This window comes from Diceros bicornis (genome assembly GCF_020826845.1).
Source record: "Diceros bicornis minor isolate mBicDic1 chromosome 39 unlocalized genomic scaffold, mDicBic1.mat.cur SUPER_39_unloc_1, whole genome shotgun sequence".
NCBI classification, from domain to species: Eukaryota; Metazoa; Chordata; class Mammalia; order Perissodactyla; family Rhinocerotidae; genus Diceros; species Diceros bicornis.
This window is the reverse complement of record NW_026690915.1, coordinates 820,842-839,255: the sequence shown is the minus strand read 5'-3', so window position 1 is coordinate 839,255 and position 18,414 is coordinate 820,842. Positions and strand designations below refer to the sequence as shown.

General features: G+C 46.1%; 1 protein-coding gene across 1 annotated transcript; it reads right to left on the bottom strand.

Annotated features, from left to right (window-relative positions):
* Positions 1 to 1,049: 1,049 nt before the first annotated feature.
* LOC131402270 (adhesion G protein-coupled receptor E1-like) lies at positions 1,050 to 16,956 on the bottom strand. The gene is made up of 6 exons (XM_058537122.1): positions 16,901 to 16,956; positions 14,767 to 14,829; positions 10,757 to 10,789; positions 4,188 to 4,334; positions 1,581 to 1,736; positions 1,050 to 1,069 (listed from the first exon to the last, which is right to left on the bottom strand). The coding sequence occupies exons 1-6, from the start codon at positions 16,929 to 16,931 to the stop codon at positions 1,050 to 1,052; spliced, it is 450 nt and encodes a 149-aa protein (XP_058393105.1). The 5' UTR covers positions 16,932 to 16,956.
* Positions 16,957 to 18,414: the final 1,458 nt, after the last annotated feature.

Sequence of the window (18,414 nt, the reverse complement as noted above, 5' to 3'; positions counted from 1 at the left end):
ACACTCCTCTCTTTAAATGTGGAGTTTGTTTCCCACCGCTGAATCCAGCTGGCCCTATGACTTCCATTGGCCAATTGAATGCAGCAGAAGTGATGTGGCACCAGTTCCTAACTTTGACCTCTAGAGGCTTCTTTGCTTCTGTTCATGCTTTGGGCCTCCTGATTCTGCCACATGAACAAGCCCTAAACTAGCCTAATGAAGGATGGAAGACATGGATCATCCCAGATGAGCCCTAGTCATGTGCGACAGCCCAGCCCAACCACAGCTGACCACAGACACACGAAGAATGTTTGAGACCCAAAGAACTGACCAGCAGAGCCCAACCTAAACCACCAATGCATGGAATCAAGAGCTAAATAAATGTTAGTTTTTTTCAGCCATTGTCATTCCGGGTGATTTGTTACTCAGCAATAGCTAACTGCTAAAAATGGACTAGACAAATCAGAGATGACTTCAAATATCTGTGACTCCAAGTCAAGGGGATGTGATGAGGGCTGGATCACTCCATTCCCTGCTGGATGGAGTCACCCTTCCTATAAATGAATGTGGAGAACAATAGAACCACACTAGACTCCGGAAGATGGAGCCTTGGTGTCTTGGTGAGAACATTCTGGCTGCAGTGTGGAGGATAGATAGAGGCGACAAGACTGCAGAAAGGGAGAGACCAGAGGGGATGCTGCTGCAATACGGATGAAGCCTGATCCAAGGATGGAGAAGAGTGGAGAGATTCAAGACATATTTAGCAGGTAGATACCCCAAGACATGATGACTGATTTAATATGGAAGGGGAAGGGGGGTGAGGGTAACTCGCAGGTCTTAATTCAAATATCTTTTAGGAAAAAGTGCTGAGGTTTGGATCTGAGCTCTCCCTAGGACAGAGTTTCTCTACCTCAGCACTACTGAAATTTGGGACTGGATCATTTTTATTTGCGGGGAGGCTGTTCTGTGCATTGTAGAGTATTTAACAGCATCTCTGGCTTCTACCCACTAGATGACAATAGCACACACAACCCCAACACCACCAGCAGCTGCAACAATCAAAAATGTCTCTAGATATTGCCAATGTCCCCTGAGGATAAAATCGCTGTAGGGACAGAGCCCCCTATTACTCTCAAGTACTGCCTGACCCACTGGTTAAGTCACAGTAGTGCCTCAACAGGAGTTCAAACCCTGGATCTTCCACTTAACAGCTGTGCATCCTTGGGCAAGTCACTTCACCTCTCTGAGCCTCAATTTTCTCATTCCTAAAGTGAGGATCATGATCCCTGCCTCAAAGGACCATCAAATGAGGTGATTCTTAATTAAGTAGGTAAATAAAGAAGGGCAGGCCCTCTGTGCCTTCACAGGCGGAGTTGTTAGAGAAGAGCCCATCACGACAGCTGCACCTGTAGCTTCCCAAGGAGTTGGAACACTCAGAATGCTCTGGGCAGATTCCACTGGAGAGGCAGTCATTGATGTCTGAGGAGCAGTGGAGGAGAGTGAGCAGACAAAAGATTGGGTGTCTACAGTGAGAAACACATGTACCCAACTCAGTGATAGCATTCCTCCAAAGACCATGCCTGAGATCCTGAGAGCATTACCTGTACAGGCAAAATGACCTGGCTTTCCAGGGTTCCAGTTGTTTCCAGTAGGAGAAGAAAAACCACGCAAACAGCTGCACTTGTACCTCCCTGGCAGGTTTTTGCAGATTGAGTTGTGACCACATTGTAGGGGATTTTGAGAACACTCATCTATATCTGGATAGAGAAAGAGTCAGAGTTACAAAGTTGCTTCATCTTGTGCTGCCGATTGTATTTTACAAAGATGGTTGAAACAATGTTTCCCTCCCATAAGCCCTTCTTTCAGTGAGACCTTGGTACTCCATCCATAAGCAGTGGGGTCTATATTCCCTCCCCTTGAATCTGAGCATGCTTGTGACTATGGTGGAAGTGACACCAGGTCATAAAAATACCATGCTGGGTCAGAAGAATGTCACGCTGGGTCATAAATATATAATGTACTTCGTTGTTCTCTTGAGTGGCTCATTCTTGGAAATGAGCTACCATACTTTGAGGAAGCCCAACAAGCCGTGAAAATGCAGCTCACATGGGGCAGAACTAAGACATCCAGCCCACAGCCCTGGGGGAGGAGCCAGTCAACAGCCAGCACCACCTCGCCAGCCTTGTGAGTAGACCCTCTTCAAAGTGGATCCTCTAGCCTCCAGTTGAGGCTCAACTGACACTGTATGGAAGAGAGACAAGCCATCCTCTCCAAACTCAGCCCTAATAGCAGATTCATTCATGAGCAAAATAAATGATTGTTGTTTGCAACTAAGTTTGCCGGTGGTCTGTTACCCAACAATACATAGGTTGAACACCTTGCAAAGCCAATTCTAGGAATTTACTTCCTGAAGCACTCACGGAATTGTGCAGTCATGGTACCATGGTGGGGGGACCCTCCCCTAATTTCCTTCAGCCCTGCTCTGCCAAGTCACCCCAAATAAACACTTGCTATGTACTTGTCATGCAAGCACACCTTCAAGACAAGTCTCCTATAGCTTGCTACCCATCATTGCACCTCTCCTAGAGAGATATCTGGAGCTGCCACTGTACATCAACATAAGATCACAGGGACGTTCATTCAGCTTTGTTTCAAGTTGTAAAACATTAGAAAAACCTAAGTGCCTGTCAATAGAAGGATGATTGGAGTTGACTAAAGATTAAAGTTCGTGTTCCTTCATTCAACAAATATCTATTTAACTCACAATGTATCAGGTACCATGCTGGGGGTCAAAGACATACAGTGGACAAAATCGTTGCTATAGTATCCATCACTTTCTAGATGGGGAACATTGATTTCACACCAAATTTAAACACCAGGGCCCACCAGCACTACTGAGCTGACTGAATAACCCATGATCTGTAGCTCAAAGATAAAGAAGGACATTTGGGGCTCCCTGGAAACCACAGTGATAGAAATGCATTCTCTTCTTCAGAGCTCAGCAAACTACATCCCATAGGTCAAATCCGGCCCATCACTTGTTCGTGTAAATAAAGTTTTATTGGCACACAGCCACATCCATTCATTTTTGTATCATCTATGGCTGCTTTTGCACCACAACTGGAGCACTGAGTAGTCATGACAGAGATCATAAGCCTTGCAGTCTCCAAAATATTTACTTTCTGTTCCCTTACAGAAAATTTTGCCAACGTCTGGTCTTATTCAGAGGCATAATCAGATCTTTACTATCAAGAGAATAAGGGTCTAAATATAAGGAATGCAGACAAAGAACTTAGCTCTTTCTGGGAATTATGTCAGTTTATATTATTTACGTTAATATAGCCCTTGATACTGCACATGTGCCTAGCACACTGCATACATTGTTGCATTTAATCTTCCCAACTATCCTTTGAGATACATACTTTTATACACCCATTTTACAGATGGAAACATTGAGGTTTAGAGTGATTAAACATGCTTCCCCAACACCCCTTAACTAGAGTGTGGCAACTAAGCCACGTGTTTGAGAGACCCTCAGTAAAGTCAGAAAGACCTGGGTTTAATCCTAGTTCAACTGCATGACCCTAAACAAATCACTTCAGCTCTCCAAGCCTCAGATTTCTCATCTGGACATTGGAGATCATCACAATGCTTACAGTCAATTTTATGTGACGATGCACATAAAGCCTTTCTCACGCAGGCTGGCACTCAATAAATGTCAAAAATTCTTATTATCTACTGGAGAGGTGACTGAAGGCACACCCCAAAAATGAAATCAGTGATTATTTCTGGATATTGACAGATAGTAGGATTTTTATTTTCATTTTCATCCTAGTGCTAGCCTCTAACCATTGGAAATTTTTGTGACCAGGAATAATTCTCATGATGAAAGAAAGAAAGAAAAAGAGAGAGAGAGAGAGAAATGAAGAATGAAAAGAAAGAAAGAGAGAAAGAGGGGGGGAGGGAGGGGGGAGGGAGGGAGGGAGGAAGGGAGGAAGGAAGGAAGGAAAGAAAGAAAGAAGGAAGGAAGGAAAGAAAGAAAGAAGGAAGGAAGGAAGGAAGGAAGGAAGGAAAGAAGGAAGGAAGAGACAGAGGCAGGGAGGGATGGAGGAAATCATATTTGGGGAAAAAACAAAAAGCACCCACATCTACTACCCAGCTAGCTTCTATTTGATTTTCCTACCACCTTTGAGGGGGTATGAACTCACCTTTGCATTCCACACCTGAGCCCCTGAACTGTGTCTCTCCGGTGCTGGACAGGAAGCCTTGTTTGCAAGTGCAGTAGTAACTTTTTGGAGTGTCGGTGCAGGTTGCATAAGCTGGGCAGACGGTCGTATCCACACACTCATTCGTTTCTGGGCAGCACAGAAGGAAGAGTTCGGGTTAGTGCACCAGAGCGGGGCTGCAAGGGAAGCCAGCGTTCGAGAGTAAAGGTGACCGTTGTGGGTTGAATTGTGTCCTTCAAAAAGATATGTTGAGGCCCTAAACCTGGTCCCTGAGAATGTGACCTTATTTGGAAATAGGGTCCTTGTAGATGCAATTAAGATGTAAGTTAATGTGGGATCATGCTGGAGAAGGATGGTCCCTTAATCTGATATAATTAGCGTCCTTATGAGAAGAGGAGAAGAGGCACAGGGACAGGCTTGGGGAGAACACCATGTGATACCAGAGGCAGAGATGGGAGTGATGCATCTACAAGTCAAGAGACACCGAGAATTGCTGGCAACACCAGAAGCTGAGAGAGACACAGAGCAGATTCTCTCCTAGAGCCTTCAGAGAAAGCACGGCCCTGCTGACACCTTAATTTCAGACCTCTGGCCTCCAGAACTGTGAGAGAACAAATTTCTGTTGTCTTAAGCCACATGGTTTGTGATAACTTGTTACAGCAGCCCTAGGAAACTGGTTAGTCAAGGACCTTACAGACCCTAGACTTTGCCACTCAAAGTGTGGTCCGTGGGTGGGCAGCATCAGCATCGCCTGGCATTTTGATGGAAACAGAAAACCCCAGGCCCTGCCCCAGATCTGCTGAAAGAATCTGCATTTTAGCAAGATCCTCAGGTGATGTGTGTGCACAGGAAGTGTGAGAAGTACTGATCTGGACTCTTGCTTCTCCAAGTGTGGTCCGCAGACCAGCAGCATCTGCCTCACCTGGGATCCCCGAGAGACCTTGGAAAATCAGGTGCTGATTCAGCTGGTCTGGGGGACCTGAGTCTCTGCATTTCTAACAAGCCTGTGACTGATGCTGATGATGCCAGTCCATGGACCACTCTGTGAGCATCAGAGCTCCAGACAGAAGAGTATGCGAGTCAAAGCTGCAGCCTTTGGAGCAAGGACCACCTGGGTTAAAGCTCCCACAGGAAACATCAAAGCAGGGAATGGTGGCTACTCCCCCACACCCATCTCCCCCTCTTCCTTTTATTAAAATGACCACCCATTTAAGCTTCAATCCCAGCTTCTCTTGCAGCTACGTGTGGCCATGTGGCTAAGTTCCAGCCAATGGAAATGAGCAGAAGTGATATGTGCACCTTTTGGCCACACCCTTAAAAAGAAGGAGCATGGTCTTCACTTCTCCTTTCCCTTTCACCTGGGCTGGAACATGGACAGAATGAGGTGATCTGTCCATAACCGTGGGGATGATGCTTTGGAAAACCTCCACACCGAGGGACGGAGAAACAACAAGATGGGAGGCACCTGGGAGCTGAGAAGATCTCAGACGAGGTAGCCCTGTCACCTTGTTCCATCCTCAAAGTGGAGATTTATGAGAGGGTGAAGAATAAACTTCTAAGAGATAAACATTTTAAGTTGTTGTCATTTGGTTTCTATGGAAACAGTCAAAACTACATCCTAGCCACCCCAGCCCTGGGACAAGTGAAGTTCACATCTCTGTACCTCCGTTTACTTCTTTGGCCCTCAACTCATGTCCAGTGTGTTCCCAAGCCCCATTGATTCTTCCTCCCAAATATTCGACATCTACCCACATCTCTCCATTTCCATGGCTATGCTTGGTACAGATCTTCCCCTGGATGCTGCATCCCCTACATCCCCTACAGCCCCTACACCCTCCACTGTTCCCTGCAATCATTTCTGAATGCAAATCTGATCACCCACCCCCACCCCTGCCTACAACACTCCCTGTTGCACTCAGAATGAAAATGCAAGTTACTTAATATGACCTGGAAAGTCCCCAGTGACCAGACCGAACCACATCTCTCTTCACTCTCCATTTCTAGCCTCCCCCAGCACAGGGCCTTTGCACATGCTGTTCTGTTTTCCTCTGCTTTGCCTGGCCAGCTCCTATTCATTCTCCAGTTCTTGCTTAAATGTCACTTCCTCCAAGAAGCCTTCCCTGACTCCCCCATAGCTCCCTGTGCTCTCTGTTTATGGCACTTATCAAAATTATAATTGGTGGATTATTTGAGTGGTTAGCTTTTTAGTGATCATCTCCTCTACTACACTGTGAGTTCCAGGAGGACAAAGCCACAGGTGGGGGCAGGCTTCCAGGTGCTAGGGAAGGGACTCACTTGACACTATCATTTCTGTGTTTGGCAGAATAATGGCCCCCCCAAAGATGACCACGTCCAAATCCCTGGAACCTGCAAATATGCTATGCTACATGGCACAGGGATATTAAGGTTGCAGATGGAATTAAGACTGTTAATCAGCTGACCCTGAGATGGAGAGATTAGCCTGGGTTATCCAGGTGGGACCAACACAATCACAAGCATCTTCATAAGAGACAGGTGAAACCAGGAGAGACAGAGTCAGAGTGAAGCAATGTGAGAAAAACTTGACCAGCCCCTGTTGGTTCTGGAGATGGAAAAAGAGGGACACGAATAAAGGGATACAGTTGGCTTCTAGAAGCCAGAAAAGGCAAGAAAACAGATTCTCCCCTAGAACTTCCAGCGAGGAATGCAGCACTGCTGACACCTGGATTTCAGCCCAGTGGGACCCGTTTCAAACTTCTGACCTCCAGAACTGTAAGAATACGCTTCTGTTGTTTCAAGCCACCAAGTTTTCGGTGACTTGTTACAGCAGCAATAGGAAACTAATACAACTTCCATTATATGGATGTGGAAAACTGAGGCTCAGAGAGGTTAAGTAACTTGCCCAAGGGCACACAGCCGGTGAATGGCAGCATCAGGCCGGTGAAAACCCTAAGTGCATGATTTTCATTACTTCTACACGACAAGAGGTAGGTCTGACTGGAAATGGAGTAAATTTTCAGGCAATATCTAAGATAATTCTACATAAAAACTTTTGTAATTGGTTGTTTAAAGTTTCTCTCCCTGATTGACTGTGAGCCCCCAGAAGAGATGTGTGACCATCTTACTTACTACTGCATCCCAAGTGCATAGAATAGCGCCTGGTGCATAGTCGGTGCTCAATGATAAAGACCTCACTGAGAAGGTAACATTTGAGCAAAGATCTGAAGGAGGTGAGTGAGCTATGAAGCTAATTAAAGCAGAGGAGACAGCAAGTGCAAAGGCCCATTGGCAGGACCACACCTTGTGATTTTGGGGAACTACAAGGAGGCCGATGTCGTTGGAGTACAGTGGATAAATGGAGAGTGGGAGGAGGTGACATAGCAAGATCATGCAGGATCTGCTGGACCACTGTAAGACTTCAGCATTTTATCAGAGCAAAAGGGGAGCATGGGAGAGTTTTGAGCAGAGGAAGGACAGAGCATGACTTTAATGTGATCCTTCTGGCCATTGGTTGGAAGATGCACTGTAGAGGGACAGAGGCCGGATGACCAGGGAGGAGGTGACCACACTTGTCGAGGCGAGCGATGATGGTGGATACAACCCAGGTGGGAGCTATGGAAAGCTAGGATTCTGGATTTATTTTGAAGGTAACGTTAACAGGATTTGCCAGTGGATGGGATGTGGGGCGTGACATAAATAGAGGGGCACAGCGAGAATGCCAGCATCAATTGGTAGGATAGGACATCATAGGAAAACTCTTTATAAAGTGCCATGAAAACGTAAGAGATAGGGCCAGCCCTGTGGCTTAGCGGTTAAGTGGGCGCGCTCCGCTGCTGGCGGCCCGGGTTCGGATCCCGGGCGCACACTGACGCACCACTTCTCCAGCCATGCTGAGGCCGCATCCCACATACAGCAACTAGAAGGATGTGCAGCTATGACATACAACTATCTACTGGGGCTTTAAGGGAAAAAAATAAATAAATAAAATCTTAAAAAAAAAAAAACGTATGAGATGGATTATCATTATTAGGGTCTTGAGACCCAAGCTCTTTGCTCCCTACAGCATGATTTGTTTATTTCCCTTCCCTGCATGATGCCTCAGATAACATCTTGCTTCTCATTTCCAGCTTCCTCTTTCAGCTACGAAGGCAAAATTTCTCTTTGCAGACTTCCGGCACGTTATCACTTGTGGTCTCTCAACTCTGAGCTTCCCATTACTCACAACTCAAATCCACCCCAAACCAGACTAGCAACCCAGTCATGTCTGACTGGGCACTTGTCAACCTCTCCAGCTCGTCTCCTATCCTGCCCCATCAGCCATGCTCACTTTCACTCAGTTCTCCAAATTCCTTCCAGTCTCAGCCCACAGATCTTGAGACTTGCCAGCCTCCATAATTGTGTGAGCCAATTCTCTGTAATGAATCTTTACGTATGTGTGTGTGTGTGTGTATACAGATATATAGATATCCATCCTATTAGTTCTGTTTCTCTGAACAACCCTGACAAATACAAACACCTACTATACACCAGGCCCTATTCTAGGCACTGTGGATTCAGCGGTGGAACAAGACACACAAAATTCTCCACCTTCACAGAGCTGATAATCTGGAGATGTGGGGGTGAGGGATACAATGTCAAAAATAGAGAGGTCACTAAGAAGACGACACATGAGCTAAAACATAAAGAAGGTGAGGGAGGGAGCCACGTGTATATGTAGGGCAAGAGCTTTCCAGGCAGAAGGAACTGCGTGTGCAAAGACCCTGGGACAGGACTGTGCCTGGCATGTTGGAGGAAGAGTGAGGAGGCCCGCGTGGCTGGAGCAGAGGAAGCGAAGGGGAGAGAGGGAGGAGGGGAGGGCAGGAAGGGGATAGGGGAAGATTGTGCAGGGCCTTGTGAGCCACAAGGAGGACCTGAGAGTTTACCCAGAGGGAGGTGGGAGCCCTGAAGGGCTGTGGGCCAAGGAGGGATGGCCCCTGACTCAGGGGTTCACAGGTGCCCTCTGGCCGCTCTTGGAAGGGCAAGGAGTGGGGATACCAGGGCACAGGCCACTTCAACACCCCAACTGAGACACACACATGATCTTCAAAACAATTTAATGGTCATTTAACTGACCTAAGCAGAAAATGAGACTCAGAGAGACAAAGGAACTTATTAAAATACAAATAGAGCTTTCATTTCATAAGTGACTTCCGTGCAACAGGCCTCTTCCATGCATTTTCTGCAGTCCCCACTGTAATGCGTCGAGGTAGTTGACCAAGTCATCCTGGCTTTCCCAGGATTTTCCTGTTGTTAGCCCTCAAAGTCCAAATTCCTGGGATCCGCCCCCCGATCCCAGTCTGGGGCAAGTCAGGATGGTCAGTCACCCTGCTTCAAGGTAAACGTTACAACTCCATTTTACAAATGTGGAAACGGATGCCCAAGAGAGTTCCCGTAGCCTGCCCCAGGCCACACCACAAGTCAGAACGCAAGAGGAGAGCAAAGTAGAGGGGATGAGTGCAGGGAGGGAGTCCAAGGGACCCGCCGTGGTCCTGGCTCTGCCCCTCACTGGCTCCCAGCTTCAGCCCAGCCGCAGCCCAGCCACTAACAACCAGATAATACGCGTTTCTCCAAGGAGGAGGAGGAGGAACAGAAGGAGGAGAGGAGGAGGGGGAGGAGGGGAAGAAGGGGAGGGGGAGGCTGAGGGGGTGGGGGAGGAGCAGAGGAGAAGGAGGAGGCAGAGGAGCAGGAGGAGAAGGAGGGGAAGGAGGGAGGAGTGGGAGGAGGGGGAGGAGGAGGGGGAAGAAAAGGGAGAAGGAGGGGAGGAGGGAGAAGAGGAGGAGGGGGGAAGAGGAGGAAGAGAGGCAAGAGGAGTGGAAGAAGAGGAAGGGGGAGAGGGAGGAGGGAAGTCAGGGAAGAGGGGAGAGAGGAAGAGGGGGAGGAAGGGAGGAAGGGAGGGAGGAGGAGGGGGAGGAAGGGAGGGAGGAGGGGAGGGAGGGAGGAGGGGAGGGAAAAGGAGGGGGAGGAGGAGGGGGAGGGAGGGGAGGGAAGAGGAGAGGAGGGAGGAGGAGGGGAGGAGGGGAGGAGGGGAGGGAGGAAGAGGGGAGGGAGGAGGAGGGGAGAGACAAGGAGGGGGAGGGAGGAGGGGAGGGAGGAGGAGGGGAGGAGGGGAGGGAGGAGGAGGGGAGGAGAGGAGGGAGGAGGAGGGGAGGGAGGAGGAGGGGGAGTGTTAACATAATGGAGCGCTTACCATGTTCCACGTACCACTCTAAGCACTGCCCGTACACACCTCATTTAATCCTCATCAAAACCCTGTGGAATTAACTCCTCTTACCCTCATTTTCAAGGACACTGAAGTCGTGGGGATTTTATTGAAATGCCTGAGGTCCCCAAGGCAATGAGCACCAGAACCAAGATTTGAACCCAGGAAGAGTGACTCCAGAGCCCCCCTCTTAGCAACTCCACATGGAGGGGAGTCCTCACAACTATCCCATTAGGTAGGGGTCGTCCCAATACCCACTAATCAGATGATGACACCGGGAGATGGAAGTGCTTGCCCAAGGCCTGATTGCCTTCAATCTGGGGGAGTTTCTTACCAAAAGCCGTCCCTGTCAGATTCAGCAGCCGACCTGCAAGCAGAGGACAGAGAAGTTGTTAGCTGCCTTGGAGATCTGGCCATGAGCCACCCGCTCACCCAGCCAGGCTCCGTATTTCCCTGGGGGCCAAGGTCATGGTGGCAAGTTACGGAAGCAGGCGTTGGTATGTGATGAAGAAAACCCAGTCTCTTCCTGGAGATTTACCTGCATCAGCTCATGAGTTCCTCACACCTTGCCAGGTGAGACGGGTGGGACAGTAGCCACTCTTGGCACCACCCCCATCCCCTGTACCAGGTTGGCACACTCGTCTGACAGCTGTTTCACTGCTCCAGAAGCGATGACAGACAGATGCAGGAGTGTAACAGCGCAGCCATCCCCTTGCCTCTGAGCAGGTGAACGTCTCGGGTGCAATTCACACTCTAGAGCTCCGGCGGGATGGGCTGTGGCTAAGCCTTTCCTGAAATGCCTTCTGAGTGGCTAGTTTCTCCCCCTGCCCTATCCTGCTTCCCTCACTCCTGCAAGTGTCTGCAAGTGCCTCCTGAGAGCCCTCTCTTCATGAATTACTCACACCAGAATCCTCATCTCAGGCTCTGCTTCGACGGAAACTAACCAAAAGCAGATGGTAATCCTTATTTTTGTTTCTTTTGTTTTTATCTTTTTTTAAGAAGGTAATAATCGCTTGTTGTAAAAAAAATTCGAACAATGCAGAAGTGTATAAAATTAAAAGTGAAGGTCTCCCCGTCCCCCATCCTCACACCCAGAGGTAACAATTGTCAAAAGCTTGAGTGAATCCTTCAAGGCTGGGTCCTATTCACAACTCAACTGTGCAAATATACTATCAAATAGAAATGAATTTATAAATTCACACAATTTTCTTAACACAAATAGGATCGTGCAATCTACAATCCGCTGTGCTCTCTAATACAGTAGCTACTATTTACACTTAAATCTATTAAAATTAAATAAAATGAAACATGCCATTCCTCAGTATATCAGCCATTTATCAGCTACTCAATAACCACATGTGACTAGTGGCTTCTGTGGATCTAGAACATTCCATCATCATGGAAAGTTCTGTTGGACAGCTCTGTTCTATTTCTACTTGCTTTTTCACTCAACAGTATGTCTTGCAAACCAAGAGGAGCAAAATTTGTCAGGCATTGAAGCTGTACAATGGGCACATGGGTGTTTGTTATACTTTCTTTGCTGCCTCTGAGTGTTTAAATATTTCTATAATAGAAATTTAAGAAAATAATACATTTTGGGCGACTTTCCATGTCAGTCCATATAGACCTAACTCATGCTTTTTAACAGCTGCATAGTATTCCATTGTATCCATGAGCTATAGCTGCGCCAGAAATAGCTAGGTAGCCAAAGATCAAACAAAAACTCCACACTCCCCTTTCCGTGGTGTGGAATTGTCACTAGGAGGCAGCCGCCCAACCATGGACTACATTTCCCAGCTCACCTTGCATCCAGGTATGGTCATGTGACCGTGAGCAGAAGTGACATGTGTCACGGCCAGGCCTAGGCTTTTATCAAGTGGGTGTGCCTTCTCCACTGTTTCTTTCCCCTTCTGCCACTGTCTGCAGAAGTCTCTGAGACCCTAGCTTGGCTGAGCCCCAATACAGAAGGATCTGGGTCCCTGAATCATCCCATGGAGGAAAGCCACTCACTAGCCAGAAATAACTGCGTTGGACTCTTAAACAAACAAGAATTAAATTTCTTTTTATTAAGCCACTGACAGTTTTGGGTTTATTTGTTACAGTAGCTGGAGTTACTCTAACAAACACAACAATTTACCCAATCAGTCCCTGAGTGCCCATTCTTGAGTATATAGCAAGGTATCTCTGTATGTTATATGACTATCTCTTTGGAGTAAATTTCTGGATGAGCGGTTGCTGTGTCAAGTGTATGTCCATTTTTATAACATTTTATTAAGTGTAATATATATAGAAAAGTGCAAGTATCATAAGTGTACACTTGGATGAACTCTCACAAAGTTAACACACCTGTGTTTATGCATTTTTAATCCTGATAGTACAGAATTTTCTCAAACGTTAAGCCTTTTGAATTCCCATTTATAAATTCCTTGTACAACCCTCTACCATACATTTCTCACACTCTCTATGTGGCGCACATATTCTTCGTTTATCCATCTAACTTGCCCACACTCTGCCAGGCTTGGACTGGGTCCCAGAGCTATGGAGATTAATACAATCTCTTTCTCACCAAGCAAAGGCTTTCTGGGCTCAGGTTTATTAAAAAATTTTATTAAAGATTTTTTATTATTTAAAAAACAATAGTTTTTTTAAATCAAGGATGACCTTTTTGGGCATATATTGATGTAACTTTCTCTTTTCCACTTATAGGGATGTGAACCCCCCCACCCCCGCTCAAACCCATCCTGCCAAAAGATTTCATCTCATTCAGGAAAATTTAAGATGTCTTAGCTGCAGACACACAATGACAGCCAAAGGTAATGTTCAGATTTTCATTATCAAATTGGGTTTTTGGGTTCCCAAGAAGACAGTAGTCTTGAAAGCAAAGCCTTACAAGATGCATATATTTTGGGAGTCTAATGTACAAAATGGTAACTATAGTTAACAATAGTGTACTATATACTTGAAAGTTGCTAAGAGTAGATCTTGAATGTTCTCACCACAAAAAAAAAAAAAATGGTAGTTATGTGAGGTGATGAAGGTGTTAGCTAATGTTACGGTGGTAACCATTGTGCAATATATAAGTGTATCAAATCAACATGTTGCATGCCTTACACTTGCGCAATGTTATATCTCAATTCTATGTCAATAAATGTTTTTTTCAATAGCCAGGCTTGGAGGACTGGAAGATAGAGATTTCATTAAGCTGTGGCGTAGAGAGGACTCAGGATATGATGTAAGGGAAATACCTATTATATAGGAAGGGTGAAAACTGAAGGAAGCTAAAAGAGAACTAAGACGAAGAAGACTCACCAGGATTCCTGCTTCTCTGCCATCTCCCCTCAAGGCTAAATATAAGTGGTGATGGGTCACCTGAGAGATTTCCAGATAGGAGTGGGTGAATTTAGAGGCATCAAGGCTAAGGGTTAACTTCTCCCAACAAAAGCTTTCTTTCTGCTGTTGCCACATTCAACGCGGTGTGGGAGCCAAGGATTAGAACAAGCAGACGGAGAGAGCTGGTAGGTGACCCAAGAAAACTCTTATGGTTTCTGTAGCCTGGACATGGAAACCAGGAGCTACTGCATGGACCCCTTGGAGATGCTGAGCTTCTGAGAGGATTGATGGACAAGCAAGAACCAAGATGGGGCCATGCTCCATCTGTAGACAAAACACCGCACCTGGAGTCCACACTTCACAGCTACAAGATCCCATAAGCTGCCCCTATGCCAATACCCAGACACCATCTTGGGAGGAACAAGGGTAGGGTGAGAAATTTTGAAAGATTAAGTCTTCATACAATATAAACGGGGTTTCCCAAATAAGACTAAACCAAGAAACTGAGACACTGAGAACACTGAGAAAACTAACACTGTTTTCCTCCTCTATCCAGTAGGAGCTTATATGGAAGATGAGAATACTTAATGAAACATTAAAAAAATGCATTTTTTTCCACATTGAGTTGTAGTTTGAGTAAATTTCGTGCCCATTCCCACCACGCTACCATTTATGAAGCTCTTGTCACGCACACCAGGTGGTTTAGAAAGTTACCCCTTTTGACTCAAGCTTCACAACATCCCTGTGGGATAGGAACCTTGTTATCTGTACTTCATAGCTGAGGAAACTGAAGATCAGAGAGGTAATGTGACTTGCCTGAGGTCACACAGCAAGTCCAAGGCACAAAGGAAAGAGCCTGGAGTGGGAACCAGGAGACCTGGAAGTTATCCCTTGTTCTGCCACTAACTAGCTCTCAGCAAGTGACCAGCTGTCAGCCTCTGAACAAAAGAATCTCCTCGCCAGAAGACGTCCTCCCACCACATTGGACATATGGATTCTCTTGGACCAACTTACGCCATGCCACTGATTCCGGTGGGGTTAATGTGACTGTTTCGCAGCTACATATACCACAACACCCTGTGTAGAAAGAAAAGAAAAATACCGTGAAGCAGCAAGAAGCTTTTTGGGCTCAACCTTAAAAATTACTCCTGGCGTGGCCTCAGGTTTGATGAGCTTACATGAGAGACCCAATTGAGTGAGAAACATACATTATTGCACATAATCTTCACAGCCACCATTCCTGCCTTTCTGCACTTTATTTTGGTTTTTCATTTTGATTGTATTCATTTTCTTCTCAATTACAAAAATAGCTCCAAGCGGTTTTCAAAGATGTACAATAAAACACACATTCTCAAAAGGAATGACATCTCCCCCAAAAGGGCAAAACTTGGTTCTTTTGGGAAAGATGAAAAAAATCTTACTCTTTTATGTATAATACACATATAGATATACATATAATACACAAATAGATGTACAGTCTGTGGTATTAAAATTTCATGAAATGGTAGGGCAATTAGTTTTTTTAAATATCTAAAAGGCAGTGTAGTCCTCCAGCATTTAGCTCTTCTCCAACATCATCATCATCATCATCATCATTATCCCTCACCACCATCATCATCGCTATCATCACCACCATCATCACCTTCATCACCACCACCATCATCATCTTCATCAGCACCACTGCCACCACCACCACTACCATCATCATCCTCTTCATCATCACCACCACCACCACCATCATCATCATCACCACCACCATCATCATCTTCATCATCACCATCACCATCATCACCACCACCACCACCACCACCATTATCATCACCCTCACCATCAACATCATCAAAGTCATCATAACTACTCTTTGCTGGTTGACTTCAGAGCATAACGAGGGGTGCTAATGGCTAATACCAGTGCTGACACCCCAAAGCAACAACTCTGCATTCCTGCATTTGGAGTCCATGACTTATCTGCTTCTTCTGATGAAGCCTTCCAGTCAACCAGTTCCACAGACCCAAACTCCCAACACTCCAACTCACCATCACTAACTGAAATCCTCTTGCTCATGAATTATCTTAGAGGCAACCGAGTATCGCATTTAAGCATACCAAATCTGGCATCAAAATATGCGGGTTTAAAAATATGGCTTCACCAATTACAGACCATGTGGCCTCAGGGAAGTTATTTAATCTCATCATAGCTAAGTTTCCTCCTTCATAAAATAGGAGAAACTCTACAACAGCAGAGGAAACCCACACTTGTCACTTAGAAAAGATCCCTCATTCTTAGATTTGAACCCATGACCCAAACTCACAAGACATGTCAAAGAAACCACAACATAGAAGATAAACAATACCAAGAAAAACTGACGCCTAAAGAAGAAGCAATAAGAGGACAGACAGAAAGTCTCCATCTCATTGTTCTGATCTTAGCACAAATATCATCCCCTCAGAAATGTCTTTCCTGACTTCCGCCTTCAATACAACCCCTAGTCACACTCTATAACAACTTCTTTCATAGCACTTATTATTACCTGAAATGCTTTTGTTTATTATTTGTGGTAGCATAGTGTAGTGATAAAGCATACAGACTCTGGACCAGACTGCCTGGTTTTAAACCCTGACTCTACCCCTTACCAGCTAAGCTGTCTTGGGCAAGATATTTAATCTCTTTTGCCTCAGTTTTCTCCTTTGTAAAATGGAGCTATTGATGACCCAATATCAGAGAAATTCTGTGAAGGTTGAATGCATTCTATATTTGAGGAACTTAGAATGATGGTAAGTGGGTGGTTGCTGTTACTGTTAGTGGATTCTTTTCCACCCACCCCCTCCCACTAGGATGTTAGCCCCACGAGAGTAGGAACCTCGTCTGTTTATTCACTTCTCTATCCTCATTGCCTAGAACAGCTCCTGATACATAGTAGGTACTCAGGAAATACATGTCAAGTGAATGGCTATAAAGGAATTCTGCTCTGACGGATGGAATTCCCTGAGCTAGAGTGATTTTTGTTGAAGGTCCCCCAATAAATGTGTTTGCAGTGTCCAACCTACATTTATGACCTCTTGGCTGGACGGTCCATGGCCCTCCCTTTTTCCTACAGCCTGTTTCCAGCCCAGGCTTCCCCGAGTGCCCCATTCAGCCTCACACGCACCCCAGAAGAGGAGCAAGCTGAAGGTCCACATCGTGCTGCGTTTCTGTCACTCAAAGAGGGGAACCTTTTCTCTGTTCTCCGGGTTTTCAATTACAGAAAGTGTGGGAAGACGGCAGGGGTGGAGCTGGAATTGCTCAACACTGTGAGAATATCATGACCCTTTTTGCTGAGTTGCTCCCACTAAATGAGGACAGGGTGGCAAACCCCTTATTTTCTCCTCTCATCACCGTGAAGAAAAATTGGTCTGGCTGCTGTGTCACCATGTTCTCTCTCTCCCTCTCTCTCTCCTTCCCTCCTGCTCTCTTTTTTCTTTCCTCACCAACATCTACCTCCCATCTCTCATCACCTTCCTCCATTGCACCCAATAATAAATGGGCTTCCACCACTTGACCCCGATGAGGCAAGTCCCAACTCAAGGGTCTCTTCCCAGCCTGCTCCATAAAAATAAGCACCATAGCCATCATGTACCAGGCACTGTGTAGACACATTGCCAACAAAATTTAATTTCATCATCATGTCAACATTGTAAAGCAGGGATTCCCACCCCCACCTATTTTACCAAAAAATACAAAAGGAAACTGAGGCTTGGAGAAGAGATGTGACTTGTCCAAGATTACTTGGACCTGAAACTTGAATCCAGGACCCTCTGAATCCAAGGTCTAGAGTATAATCATTTTATCTGCCTTCAGCTCTCCACTATATCTGATCATATCCATCATCACCACAATGCACAGCAATACTCCCACCCCATTCCCAGCCCTCCAACCCAACCCAACACACACATGCACAATCTCATACATATGGAGGTCTAGTAATGCCTTAGTTGGGGTCCCCCAGAAGCAGATGCTGAGACAAGAATTCTGGTAAGAGTAGATTATCAAGGAGGTACCCAAAAACTCCAGCTAGCTAGGGGGGGAAGTGAGATAGGGAAGGGAAAGAGCCCACAGTGGGTGTGTTATCAAGCAGGTTACATAGCGAGAAACTGGATCTTAATCTCCCTGGCACCTCTGGAAGGCAGCATAGAGTGCACTCTTCAGAGTTATCCCAACTGAGGGGCGAGGGAACTGGGGTGTTTATCCACCAGCTCCTGTCACTCACAGATTGAGGCTCCAGAGTGTAACCCTCTTGATAACAAAATGCAGTGGCTGGAAGATGTCAGTCTAGTGTGTCCTGAGGGGTTGAGGGTCACGGGAGTGGGCAGGCACCAAGAGTATCTGCTACAAGCTAAAAAGTGAGATGGAAAGACCAGCCCCAAGTTCTTGGGAAGAAAAGCCCCACTTGTCTTTGCATTCTCCCTTTTGATCTGTGCAAGGCAAGATACCCATCTTGGAGTTATGATCACTGAAGCAGATTCATCAAGGGACCCTGCCCCAGTGAGGCTGCAGTTAAGAGCCAGCATGAAAATGCAGCAAATTCCACTAAGAAGGAGGATAAACAGAGCTGTGTTGTGTTTGAGAAGCACTGGAGGGTAAAAGCAGACTCTGGAACCAGCTTGCTGGGGGGTTCAAATCCCA

Excerpts from the sequence above, each read along its gene's own strand:
- LOC131402270 (XM_058537122.1), bottom strand. The coding sequence starts at position 16,931 with ATGTGGACCTTCAGCTTGCTCCTCTTCTGGG. Across the intron at positions 14,830-16,900 it reads CAGCTTGCTCCTCTTCTGGG|GGTGTTGTGGTATATGTAGC; the intron begins GTGCGTGTGAGG and ends CTTTCTACACAG. Across the intron at positions 4,335-10,756 it reads TCTGACAGGGACGGCTTTTG|AAACGAATGAGTGTGTGGAT; the intron begins GTAAGAAACTCC and ends TGTGCTGCCCAG.